Genomic DNA, 13,950 nt, shown 5'->3' with positions numbered 1-13,950 from the left:
TGGTTTGTGGTACTTCAAAAATGTAAAGAAGCGGTTCACAACACATGGGATGCATTTGAAATAGTTTTATTAACTATTTGTCAGGTCTTACAAAAATATGACAAAATAAATTAAAAGAAATAAATAATCCCATTCCCCAGTATTTTTCTTTAAAAGATCTTTTTTGTACAGTGGTACATTGGAAGAGCGTATGATGTTGTGTAAGTGAGGCTTCCATGAAAATGTCTCGTCTTTGAGGTTCGGGTCGGGCTGTAATGTAGCTGCGGTGAGTCTCGCCTGTTCACATCCACTCTGAAACACAAACATTAATACGTCCATTCAGTCCTTTCCTGCTTATTCCAAATGAGACAGACGATGTCCGAACTTTTCAAAGAAGCTGTTCTGATAACGAGTCCGAGCTTGTGTCCTGATGCAGGCGATGCCTGCGCCGTGACGCTGCCGTTCCTCCAAACGTTACAGATCTCCGTCGCAGAACATGTTTCACTGCAAAAACGAAAAAAGTAACAAGCCGATGTCTGTTGTGATGCTCTTCAGCTTTACCTGAATAAGGTGGGAATGCACACATGGAAGTGACCTCGCTCGGCATCGGCGGAGCTATTCAGCGCACCAGTTCTGCTTCTCTATGGGACTTTTTCAAACGATGGACTCTTACGCACCATGAAGCCACTTATCCCTGAAATCCTGATGCTGCAAGAATATCAAGGGTTTTTAATGAGACTGTGCTCAGCTACGTCGTCACCGTCTCGCTCTGCTGCTCTTAAGATCACACCCTGATGATGTCACGTTTCTCTTAGCCTCGGCCTTCTCCATTTACATTTATAATGAACAGTACCTTCCAAATATTCCTAAAAATGATAACATGACTGCACAGACTATTTCAGTATTGCATTTGATGTCAGTAAGAACTTTTTGCCTCCCGGAAAGAACATTTTTCGTCTCTTCTGCAGGCGTGTGAGCGAAAAATGGACCAGACTTCTAAAACTAACACATTAAAGCTGTAACAGAATACAAAAACCTGTTAAGCCGATGCAGGTCGGGGCAGGTTCTTAACATTAAATAGGAAACAGGCGATCTGAGAGAGCTGACACTAAAACATAAAGGGAAAGAAAATGCATAGAGTGGATGAGGATGATGCGCTGGAGTTGGGGTTTGAGGTTGGGTTAGTGTCGAGCTTTAGTACTACACGTCAACTTCAACGCTGTGTTATTGCCCAAATCCTCGCCGGAGGTGAACGTGTGGAAATGCATAGTTAATGTTTCCGTATCTCGGCAGTGCGGCGGCTTCTGAATCCTCTCTGTGTCTCATATCATCATAAACTTGTCAGACTGCTTTAATTTTGCTGCCTGTGGTGACTAAATAACCAGCGCCACCTTCTGGAGACCCCGCAGAAGTGAAATACCAGCTAAGGGTAGATGCTGGGCTCATTGAAAATACATGGATCATGCAAACAATATGCAAAGTACAGTACTGTGAAAAAGTTTTAGGTACTCTAAGATGTTTGTATGTTTTTGTAAATCACATGATGCCATCCTGCTTTTTGAAAAATGACGATGACCTAAAATGTATCTTCAGTGGGAAAAGGGAGTCCTGCAACGCATGCATTGGTCCCTGCAGAAGCTCTGTGGTGACGTCATCAAGTGAGCCAGTAAATGCATGAAGAGAGACACAGCCCGACTCCAGAGAAGGATTCTGGGTAAGATCTCATAATGACTGAGCGACTGTGTAGTCAAATGAAGCTCCCACTAATGTAGGGTTTTTCTATTTACCGAACTCCTGTCAGGTAAACTGACATCTTTCAAAGTATTCTCACATATTTTAGTGCCTAAAACCTTTATAGAGTACTGTACGTCTTGGGTTAACAGTATAATCTGAAAAGTTCTGCACTGGTTAAAAAAAAGGGAATTTCCATCTTCTGCCAATAAAAACAGCTGTTCAAGAAGAAAAGAAAACGTGAATATTTTGAAAGCTCGTTGCTGCCGACTGCATGCACCATGTGAAAGGGGGAAATGAACAGAAATGCATTTTTTGCATAATGATGAGGCAGGCTGGTGTGGGCCCTCTGTGCCGAGGTGGTTTCTATGCAGGGCGTCAGGCTTTAGTGCAAATGTTACTTCTTTAACTCTGTGCTCGTTTGCCAAGTCTAGCTGGAGTTTGTGGCATGAGGCACCATCTGTGTTTACAAGGCGCTCTACGGACTCGGATGGAGAACAGCATGCAACGGGCATCTCTGCTCCTTTTCCTCGAAAACCGCTCGCTCTTCCAAAATACTGTGATTTTTACGACTTACTAAGCTCGCCGCTTTCTACTGGAGCAAACCGGGTTCTGCAAAGCTCAGACCTCACCTCTGCTTTGAAAATAAAGCTGGTGATACATCAGGGGCGACTGTTAAGGAGGGGCTTATGCGATGATTGACACTTAATAAAAAAACAAAAACACTGACTCATATTGCTTTTCCACTCTTCAGCTTCAGCACGAAAGCGAAGGGCCCAACAACTCGTCGCAGTTTAAAAATGAGACCGATTTCTAACGATCGCTTGTGTGGTGACAGCTAAAAAACACTCAGGAATTATCTGATGTACAATCTCTAATCCGTTCGTACCGCCATGTAAGCTTTTTTTTCCCTTAAACTCCTCCCCTCCACGACAGACTGTTGGTGTGAAGCCACCGAGATGTTTACAATTTCTGACAAGAAGAAATCAGGAAACAAAGCTCTGCTTTAAAGGCGTAAAAATATTAGAAACGCAGCTCATGCATTTCTTTATGTATTGCAGACAAGGAAGAATTTGAATATTTGTGTGTGTGTGTGTGTGTGTGTGTGTGTGTGTGTGTGTGTGTGTGTGTGTGTGTGTGTGTGTGTGTGTGTTCGGTCATGATAGAAGGGCTTTCGTCTTTCTTACAAAGCCTGTTTTTTTTGTTTCTTTCTCTATTTTATTTTTTTTGTCTCGCAGCAGAAAAAGCAAACCAGAACAAGTCTCGCCTCATCAGCTTCTGCTCTCCTGCACCGGCCTGTGACAGCACAGAGGGCAGGTCAGGCCTTCCTCACAGTAAACACGTCACCTGTTCAGGTGAGATGGAACCAAAGACAAGTTGCGCTTTTTTTGTCGTCGTTTTCTAGATTTTAAAACCAGCCGCGTCCAAGTCTGATGAATGTCCGTTCTCTGCGCCTTCCCCTCCGGGTGAGGGGATCTCGTCCGGAACGCCATTCAAGTCAGACCGGGAAGGCTGTCTTTCTGTCGTCAGCGATGATGACCCCTCTCCTGACCTGGGCAGCGGAGCTCCGTTCGTGGAAGTCCCTCCCTCGGATTTCCCAAAGTTAAACAATTTCCCGGGGTTGAAGGCTTTATTGGGTGACTGAGAACGCTCCTGAGAGCTGCTACCTGATAATGACGATGATGACGGCGCCGCTGTCGCCGTGGCGCTGGCAGATGTGGTGCCGGCGGCCGCAGAAGCCGCAGCACCTTCCCTCTTATTCTCAGGCGACTTGAGGAATTTGAAGCTCAAGAAGCCGGGCAGTTTTGGCTCGCTGCCCGTGGGTGACTGTGGGGAGCGGGCGCCACCCGAGGAGAACTTGCTCTGCAGCGGGATGATCTGCTTCAGCTTCATCACATTATTATTGGCCAGCAGGGAGCTGGGCCTCTTGGGCTTGTCCGACCCGCCGCTCCCTCCTCCGCCTCCACCCCCAGAACGTGATTTGCTGCCGTGACCTTTGTCGTGGTGGTGATCCCCCGAAACGTCGCCTTTGCTGTCGTCCCGCTCCCTCTCCCTGCGAGCCATGTGCTCTGCCTGCCTTTGCCTCTCCTCCTCCTCCCTCTTCCTCCTCTGCAGCTGCTGGTAATGCTGCTGCGCCTGCCGCTCGTGCTTCTGCAGAGGAAGGGAAACGTTCTCACAATGCATTCATAAAGAATCAGCAGTAGTCAACTACTACACTACCGCAGCGCGACTTGTCTAAAAGCCCTTACTGCAGTCAGAATCTTGCATTAGTGCTCCCGGGGCAGCTACAAGCTAATCTCTTTTCCTGTGTTGTGCAGCACAGCTGACAACCTTTACAGTAACAGTCATTTTGCTACAATATCAAAGCAACTTTAGTCATTTATTTCCAAAAAGAAACAACTGCAGTGCTGTAGCATCATAAGGTTAATGAGGGAGACTTTAAAGGGCTTCTTCGAACTCCCTGAAGTCACCTTAAAGGCCTCCCTGCGCTGGTAATCCAGCTTAGCCATCTCCTCTTTGACCCATGTAGGAATGTCGGGAATAGCCACATGGATGATGTATTTCAACAGGATGGCAAAGTGCTGCAAACAGACAGAGAGGTGGAAAACAAGGAAGGTGAAGTCAAACAATTATAAAGTAATTCACATACAGTAAATAGGACACGGTGCCTCAAACGCCCTCTTTAAGCAACTTGTCACTTGAGGTCATTCTTGCAACATTTGGGCTCAAACTTCTTTATCAGGCCAGCACAGAGCTGCAGGCTGTTGACCCCTCTGGATGCAGACGGCCGGCACAGTGAAGCACAGCCTGTTTCTAAATATGTGACAAGCTGTAGCAGCAGCGTTGTGCACAGACGGTTTCAGGCTGGAGAAACTGATCAGGAGGGCTGGCTCTGTGGTCGGCATGAAGCTGGACACTCTGGTGACAGTGGCAGAGAAAAGGACATTAAAGAAACTGATGGACATTATGAACAATGCTGGGCATCCTCTGCACACGGCCATAAACAATCAGAAGAGTCTGTTCAGTGACAGGTTGCTTCTCCCCAAGACAAGAACTAACAGACTTAAAAACTCCTTTGTCCCACACGCCATCAGACTGTTTAACTCCTCTCTGGAGGGGAGAGGGAGGGGAGACAGGAGGACAAAGGAGGGGGGAACAACTAAGCTGTAGTGCCTCTGCACCTCACTGTACAATACCTTGTGCAATACTTTTGTAAATAGTCAACAGTGCAATAGACTCAATACTTGAAATGTGCAATTCACTTGTATTTTTATTTTTTATTCCTATTTATTCTATTTATCCCCTTTGTATATTTTATTTATATTTGTCTCTGTATTTATATATGTGTGTGTGTGTGTGTGTGTGTGTGTGTGTGTGTGTGTGTGTGTGTGTGTGTGTGTGTGTGTGTGTGTGTGTGTATATATATATATAATATTCTGTAACTGTAACTTCGGTCGTTGCTGTGCTTTTTTTGGAAGTCGAATTTCCCAGAGGAACCCACCCGAGGGATTAATAAAGTTCTATCTTATCTTATCTTATCTTTCAGTTCCTTTGTTCACGCGTTTGGAGAGTTAAAACTGGTTTGATGTCATGACTGGCCGCCAATCTCATCTTCCTATTAGTAAACTATTTCCTGGGCTTCTACTTCATTACGTGTCATGAAAGTGAAATCTGTGTTAAACAGTTTACCGACTGATGAAGTGGTTTGAGTAAATGTTCTGTTAAATGTCCGTCCCAGTCTTTACAGGTAGGACAACTGTGTGACGGGAAAAGACTGAAAGAGCGCCGCTGTGTTTCAGACTGAGCAGGAAGTAGCTGCGGTACCTCGAGGATGACGATGGAGATGATGGCCATCTCAGGGCTGAGCCATGGAAAGAGACGCTGTAGCTGACCACACTGACCAATCAGGTAGCAGTTCACTATGATGGCAATCAGGCCCATGGCTTCCATCGCAGTCTGTGAACGGGAAAATAAAAGCTTTCCATTTTTTTCTGACTTTGTGCTTTGCTCTTAAATCAAGTTCAGCCAGACTCTGATTACTGATGAACTTGATTGGTTTGTTAACAGTAATGCCGTTTGTGTGTTAGTCAGCTCCCCATGTTCACACAGTGCATTTCTTACCTGCCACTGGCCGATGCTCTCCACACGGACTCCAAAGGGCCTCTGCAGGCCGGTGCAGAGCTTAAAGGCATCACTGCGGATCTCAATGATGTTGTTGATGAGAGCGCACATGGCAGCCAGAGGAAAGGCAGAGGAGAAGAGCACGACGTAGCCAAACTGGACAAACATCTCCTGGTAGTCTTGGAAAGTGTCCTAAGAAGGACAAAGTGGAGCAATAAGCCAAATGCAGTCTGTACAGTACGTGACTACATGGCTGCTGCGGACGACGCTGCATTTTCTGTGGACTAAACTCATTTGTAGATGAGATATATAAGATATAATAAGATATGGCAGTCATACAAGCATTTATAAGGTCTGTAGGATTCATGTTGTAGTTCTAGGATTCAAAGAGTGACCAGTTTTTAAAGAGAATAACAGAGAACGAGTCGTTCTGCCTGTAAACACCAGATGTTTAGAATGAACTTGTCACGGTCTGCGGAGACAGGCCATGTGGTGTAGGGGTGCAACGATACACAAAATTCACGGTTCGGTTCGATATTTTTTCGATACAAAAAAAATGTTCATGCCTTTTTAATTTGTCATTTATTAAAATTATAAATATATATTTTAACTCAAAAGTACAGTTTTTAAATTTAATGTTGCTGAAACAAAAGTAATTAAAAAAATAAATATATCTCAGGGCTCGCAAAATTTCAAAATCCCTGGTAGCCCTTCGGGCAGGGACTCTTCAGTTTTTGGTAGCCCAAAATAAATTTAAGCAGCCCGAATAAAAAAGAGAGCAATTTTTTTGATTTATGTTTTGTCTCCTTTACAATATTATACATTAAAGTATAATATTGTAAAGGAAACAAAACATTTAATCAAAAAATTGTTGAAAAACAAATTACAACATGTATAAAAATTACAGTCATCAACTCAAATACTTGGTTCTAATTGAACAGAAATTTCTATGAACTTGTAAGAACTGTGTAGGACATGAATCAGTCTGTGTCAGATCCTGAATCTGACATTTCCACTGAAGTCACGGGTAAGAGGCAAGTGGAACCAAGATCGAGGCCGTTTGCTTTTTGAAGTTTGCAAAGACTGCTAAATTGTGCCAGTGGTAGTTCACGCAACATAGTACGCTGTTCTAAACAGATTTTTCAGGTTTATTTTTAGTCTGTTATTTGCAATTGGTGTTTGTTCTGGGAAAGATATTGCAGACTGAGCAATAATGCATTTCTTGCATTTCTCATGGGTTCTAATGGGGGCCTTTCTTAAAATGACTGGTCCCAGTAACAAAGGCACTTGTCGACTCAGAAATCGAGAGAAATCCAACAACACACCCGGCAGAACATTATGTTATTTACACGGGTGCACATAAGTGGTCCACATGTGCGCATTCGCTGTCAAAATAAAAGACGCACCAGATAAGAAGTTGCAACGCGCGTTTGCGTCCATATAAAAAGCTGTTTTTGTCCGCTAGAGTGGGATTTTCACGGCACATTCTGCACCACATCTCTGTGCGTTCATCATTTGTTTGAAGCCAGCTCACCTCCTGCAACCACTTTTCCAAGAATACGCGCTTCTTTTATGGTTCGGACTCCTTTTGACATTTGTTTGGAGGTGGAGGAACATCACAGTAATTGCTTAAAGGAGCTTCTTCGACATCTTTAAGAGTTCTAAATAGAGATGGACCGATCCGATATTACGTATCGGTATCGGTCCGATACTGACCTAAATTACTGGATCGGATATCGGAGAAAAATAAAAAATGTAATCCGATCCATTAAATATCATGAAAGCACCTCGCAAAACTTGCAACACGCCGTAACTCACCTCAGAACGTTAGCAGTCGGAGCAGTATGCATCACGTGATAGAGCAGCTGTGGCATGCCGGACCTGTCGGTGGTCTGGATAGCATTTGGAGCTTCGCTAGCAACCCGGCATTTCATCTCCGACAAAGTTATCCCCGAGAGAAGTAAAGCAAGTGTGTAAGTCCATCTCTGAATGTTTGTAAAGCATTCCCACGTTAAGCTTAACAAGCGATATATGGAGCGACTGCCTCTCGCTCTCCTGCTGCTACTTCAATCGTGAAACTGCTTAACGATCAGCTGATCGGCTTTTCTGTCGCGAGTCCGTCTCTCTTGTTTGTTTTTGGCCCACTTTGCACCAGAAAGAGGAAACCAGCGGCTGAACAACAGCAGCACGTTTAAGCTTGATCAGCTGTTGTTAGAATTTATTTAATATTTCTTTCTACACCAGGATCTTTTTCTACGTAGCTGACGCTGGTAACTGTGCAGGGGCGGATCTAGCAAAGTTTAGCCAGGGGGGCCGATAGGGCATGAACAGGGAAAAGGGGGCACAAAGACGTACTTTTCTTTCTTATTCTCATTTAAAATGTCGAGCTTTTAATAAATAATTATCTGACACCCAAAGTTTTAATTTGATGTAAAATGAATAGAAGTCCATTACTGTATATAGTAACTATTAAGTCTAATATATATCCTAGTAAGCTATAGTACTTTTTACTTTGGGAAGGTACCATCTGTGCAGTCTGCAATTTTGTTGAAGAAAGATGTTGAATCTATTTAATATTTCTTGAAAAATAATTGATTTCTGTGCATTTTTTTTCACACTGCATCAAATTAAGGTTGATTACGTCGATTAAGCATCATGAGGTGGCGCGTGAGGGGTGGTTCCCTATTTTTTATTTATTTATGTTTGTTGTTGCTGGGAGTTGGAACCCTATTAGTTAGGTTGCTTAATATTTACGCTAAGTACTCTTTAAAATACCAGAATAGGGAGGATGGTGTAGGTCTAAGTTTATTAGATTGATCAGTATTGCTGAACTATGAAATATTTTTTTTGTATACAGGTATAACAGAATAGCTTTAGTGTAGTTGTTGTTTTAAACTTGAGTATGAACTTGCAGACTTGCAAAATGCAGCAAGATATTTTAAAAAACAGTTTTGTTGATTAAAAAAACACTATATCGGATTCATATCGGTATCGGCAGATATCCAAATTTATGATATCGGTATCGGTATCGGACATAAAAAAGTGGTATCGTGCCATCTCTAGTTCTAAACAAATGTCTGTCCTCCTCCAGAAAATCTTATGTATGCAAACACGCGTTGCAACTTCTTATCTTGTGCGCGTTTTTTGTTTTTTGTTTTTTTTTGACAGCGAATGCGCACCTGCGGACCACTTATGTGCACCCCTGGTTATTTAGCTCGTCATATTGCAGCCACAGAAATTCTTTTGTCCATGAAACCATAAAGCTGCACTTTCTTTTTGCCTTATAGTCTGATTTGTCATAACTTCTCCGTTTTGTGGTAAGCTTTTCTTTGGCTGTCACTTCTTCACCCTGACCTGTCTTATTTGGCTCAGCAGAACTAAAATATATATCCTGCTGCTTTTACACACTCACTCACATAAGCTCAGCGATTCTCTGCGCGATCAACCTCTCACATGTTTAAGCTGCGGGAGATTTCACTTGTCATGTTTGCATAGTAAGCTAACGATTAATAAGACGATGTCAGAGGAATTGGTGCACAAATTATCATCACTCACAGATCAGTGCTGTCGCTCTCTATACACAGTTCGCACGATTGCAAAGTGAAAGCAAAAAACAAGCGCAAATTCAAACGCGATTTCAATATGTCACATATTGACAGTGGCTCACCGATGCCAATGACATAATTACCCAGCTACATTTCTGAAAGAATGCAAAAGCATTGACCTTTATTTTTCCTACAATAGCCCGACGGGCAGGGAAGAGATAGATTTTGGTAGCCCGACTGGAAAAATCGCTAGCTCCGGGACGTTGGGCTAGCAATTTTGCAAGCCCTGTATCTGATTGAGAAATCCCTCATCTTTGGAAAAGAGAGTTTATTACAGAGAAATGTCTCTTTCCAAAATAAAAGCTATACTATCCGCTTCTTCTGGGCTATATTCTCAGCAGCATATTGTAGCGGGTCAGGGCTGCTCGGGGTTCTGTTTGTACAGTTATGTTTTGTTTATGTTGCCATAGTGACGGGTGACGCCCTCTCGCTGCGACGGTGTGTCCTTCCGGGGTCAGAGGGCGCCCTGTGTGTTGTTGTTGTTGTTGCTGTGCGGTTGCCGCGCTGAGCAGTTAGCTAGCGGCAGTGTTCTTCTGCAGATGTCAATAAACGGCTGTGCTCCCTGGCTAGCTCACGGGAAGCAAGACCAAACGACACCTCCGTCTCCTCCTTGTCTGAGCTCGCCACAATATTAAACATATCAGGTCCCCATAAGGAGAATCATGTGCTAACGGCTGTCTAAATGACTCGGGTAAAGTTTGTAGCATGCTTGTTGTTTTTGTCTTTGCACTAGGATGATGTCGGAGTAAATGTGCAGTCATATTCGTTGTGTTCCCACTAGTGCTGTCAGCGTTAATCTCGTTGAAATGACGTTAACGCCACAACACGGCAAATATCCGTTAACGAGCTACCCCTGATCACCCCGCGTGGGGCTAGACGGCTAACAAGTTAACGAGCTAACTGCCTAACACACTAGTTCCCACCCATGTAATTGAGCATTGCATGGCACATCCAACATACTGTTTTACTTTAGTCCATGAAGCGCTTACCTTCAGGGTCATACGTCACATGAAAACCAAAATAGTTCCAAAGGCCAGATCTGAATGAGGGTGGGGGAGGTTCAATTTGCCTGTTGCAAGGAGAGCTTAACTTCTGTCTGCTAGCTTGCCCTGCGCTCTTCCTTCTGATGATGCTGTCTGTGTTGAATGCTCAGTGGATCTGCGCTCGACAGTGCAGCCTAGGCGGAGTAGTCGAACGCAGATCCACTGAGCGCTCAACACAGACAGCATCGTCAGAAGGAAAGTTGATAAAATAAATTACAAATTTTGTATTGTTCGATACATATGCGTACCGAACCGAAAGCACTGTATCGAACGGTTCAATATCGTTGCACCCCTAATGTGGTGGTGTGTGTGATGGACCCAGGTGCGTACACGGGAGTGAACTTAACAGAAAGCGAGCCTTTATTATGGCTGAAGACAAAGTGAACAAACAAAGCAGGGATAGCGTGACTAAACTAGACTATAACTAAACTGGGAAAACTAGTACTGTGACAAACTAAGAAGACTCAGAGACTATGGTGATAACTGCAAAGACTGACCATGAAAACATGGAGGTGGGAACACAGACGACACGACACAGACTGAATGAAACACAGAGGCTGTATCCCGATTCAGGGTCTGCAGCCTTAAAGGCCGCATTGTAAGGCCGATTACGTCACATTGACGCAACGAAGGCTGTCCCAATTCAAAGGCTGCTCGAAATGCGGCCCTCAAATGCGTCCTTCATTTCCCTGAATTTTAAGGACGTGGCGGTGAAGACTTCGTGGCCCAACATATCCCAGAATGCATAGCACGGCGGTGGGTGTGGATAATTTTGCCGAAAAAAAACAACAGATGAGGGGCGGCCGAAGAGTAAACTGTTAACGACCCAGGAAACTTTGGCTTACATCCACCGAGGTCTGCGGGGATGATTATCACACAGTCAACATCTGGTACTTATAAAGTACCGATTTTATAAGGTTCAAAATATCACATCACATTTGACTTGATTGATCTGAACCTCAGTGATAATAATGCTGCACTGAGCATGTAAAACTATGCAGGCATATAGTGATTGTAAATATCACGTTACTCAGTCACCTCTGATCACTTCTTCAAATGAGGTCAAACTTTCAAGAAAATCTCTGATCTTTAAAACGATACTAAATATCACACTACAGTTTGGGTCCAAATATGTCACATTTGACCTCTGACCTCACTTGCATTTCCCTTCTGTCAGTAGTCTAAGGAGCTTGGAAAGACCTCTCATCTGAGAAGCTTCTTCAGTTCTAAATGCGACTGGTGGAGAATCCCAGATTTAAGCCCTGTGGGAGTGTCCCAAAGAGTGCCATGGACCCCCTATTGATCCTCTACCCAATCACAATCAGCCAAGGTGTCAGTTGAGCCGTACGTGCAGGGTGAGTACATATGTGCACTTACTGAGTACGTCTGCATGCAGCTCTCCATCTCCGCCTGAGTGAGCGTGGTGCTCTCTCTCTCCTCGGGGGGATCCATCCACGATTCCCTTTTCGTTTTCGGCTCGACCCTCTCGGCGCTCCGGCCTCTTCTTCTGTGACGCAGCGACGTGCTGCTCTCAGATCCAGAAGGCAGCGGGCTGGCGGCGGCGGCAGCATCAGCGGCCTCAGCCCTGCCCCCGCTCGAGTCCTTCACATCATGAATTCCGTTGTCGTCGTCGTCGTCGCACATTTCGAACATCGAGGCCGGGTCCATTCCCTTTTCCACCATGGTGGGGCTTCCCTCCTCCAGAAAGCTGCTGTCCACAGGGGGCCCACTGCACGCCGCCTTTCTGTCCACCTTAACCACGACATCGCTGATCAGTTACATGATTCAACCTCTAAAGCGTGAACGTGCTAACGCTGGTCACGCGGCACTGTACCTTCTCTATGAAGCTCACTTTCCTCAGCTTCAAGCCGCAGTCGATCAAACTTTCCTCCTCCGTCTCTCCTTCGCTGAACCTCCCGCTGTCAGCCTCGTCCTTCTCAGCTCCCTCCTCCTCATCAGGCACTCCACATCCTCCGTTCAGACACTTCTTTTCCCTGAGAGCAGGTGAAGAGACAGATAAACGTCAGAGTAACTGTGTGCTAACCTGTTCTGGCGGTCTGTGCACTCGGTGTCTGATAGCTATGAATCATAACTGCATGCGGTGCGTGAACAATAGCGGAGGACGATAAAGTGTCGTTCTGTCTGCAGCCGAGCGGCTCTGCTTGTAGTGACTAACGCAGTAAGTGTTGGTGTGAATGACAGCTAAACACATGAACGTCACGGATCTTTCAGCACACGCTTTCTTTACTGCATCATCTTTACTGAACGGCTCAGAGCACCACCTTCTTTCTGGCTGCCCCACTCCAGGCCTGGTGCCCCTCAGTCCGGGTCCTGGCATGGTCTGGTCAGTGGGAGACGCCATGGCTTTTCCAGCTGCCAGCCGGGCGTATTTCAGCAGCACTGAGAGCAGCAGGTCCCACACGGCTCGCAGCGTAAGCTCTCCCAGCTTGTGACGCTCATACAGGTAAGGCTGCAGCACCTCCTTAACGTTTTGAAGGAACTGGCGTATGATGAGTAGAGTGGCCAGCATCTGACAAACACAAGGCAGAGAAACAGCTGCAGCACCCACAGATCACAGCGCACTGATTGGAGCATTTAAAAGAAACAAGACAGGATAGATGACAGTGGACAGAGCGCAGGAGGAGCAGCGAGAGAGGACTTAATAAAATAAGGTGAAAACATTTAAAATAAAGAGACATGTATGCAGACTGTGTGCTCAAGGCAAGCTCCGCCTGAATGGTTCCCTATTCCAAGCAGTAGGAGGGACCCTGTAATCGGGGGTCCTGAGGTGTTAGGCAGCAATCGCTGTGTCACATTCGAACTCTAAAAAGCACAGCAGCCTCTCACCTACAGTAAGTAAGTAAGTAAGTAAAATTTATTTATATAGCACTTTTTAAGACAAAAACGCTGTTACAAAGTGCTTCACAAGAAGACATGTCAAACAAACAATATAGCAACATAAAGGAAGTATAAAAGCATATCAAACAAGCAATAGTACAATATAAATATAAAATAAAACAACATATTACGCATTAACATTACCCAAATGCCTGTCTAAACAGATGAGTTTTAAGCTGTTTTTTAAAAGAGGCCACCGTGTCGATGGTGGCCTCGCTGCACACGGCAGACACGAACGAACCAACTAAACTGCTCCACCAAGCCGAGACACAAAGCGACGCACAATAATTACACCTCCGCCCTGTGACAGGCTCGAGTGAAAAGTTCATCAGTCTTGAAACTAAAGTTTCTTTAGACGCAGCAGTCAAGACGTGCGACGGGCTTATTTGTGGACAGCTGACTAGAAACCTCAAAGTTGTCATGTTTTCCCGGCTCTGTCACGGACGCTTCATGCAACAGGAGACGCTGCGGCACCCACGGCCCGGTCCCTCGTCCAAATACTTTGACCTGTGGGCGAACGGGAGGCGTCCAGAACAGGAACTGACGGGAAGCAGAACGGCTACAAATAAAAT

General features: G+C 44.9%; 1 protein-coding gene across 2 annotated transcripts in view; it reads right to left on the bottom strand.

Annotated features, from left to right (window-relative positions):
• Window positions 1-50: 50 nt before the first annotated feature.
• ano8b (anoctamin 8b) overlaps window positions 51-13,950 on the bottom strand; it is a 43,346-nt gene continuing 29,446 nt past the window's right edge. For both annotated transcript variants that reach the window (XM_026146450.2, XM_026146451.2), the window contains 7 exons: window positions 12,763-13,010; window positions 12,315-12,474; window positions 11,858-12,232; window positions 5,833-6,024; window positions 5,536-5,667; window positions 4,182-4,292; window positions 51-3,861 (listed from right to left, as the gene is read on the bottom strand). In XM_026146450.2, coding sequence (XP_026002235.2) covers window positions 3,112-3,861; window positions 4,182-4,292; window positions 5,536-5,667; window positions 5,833-6,024; window positions 11,858-12,232; window positions 12,315-12,474; window positions 12,763-13,010 — 1,968 coding nt within the window. In that variant the 3' untranslated portion in view covers window positions 51-3,111. The remainder of the gene's footprint in view (window positions 3,862-4,181; window positions 4,293-5,535; window positions 5,668-5,832; window positions 6,025-11,857; window positions 12,233-12,314; window positions 12,475-12,762; window positions 13,011-13,950) is intronic.

The sequence above is a fragment of the Astatotilapia calliptera genome, chromosome 17, assembly GCF_964374335.1.
Source record: "Astatotilapia calliptera chromosome 17, fAstCal68.1, whole genome shotgun sequence".
Classification (NCBI taxonomy): domain Eukaryota; kingdom Metazoa; phylum Chordata; class Actinopteri; order Cichliformes; family Cichlidae; genus Astatotilapia; species Astatotilapia calliptera.
This window is presented reverse-complemented; position numbering and strand designations above follow the sequence as displayed.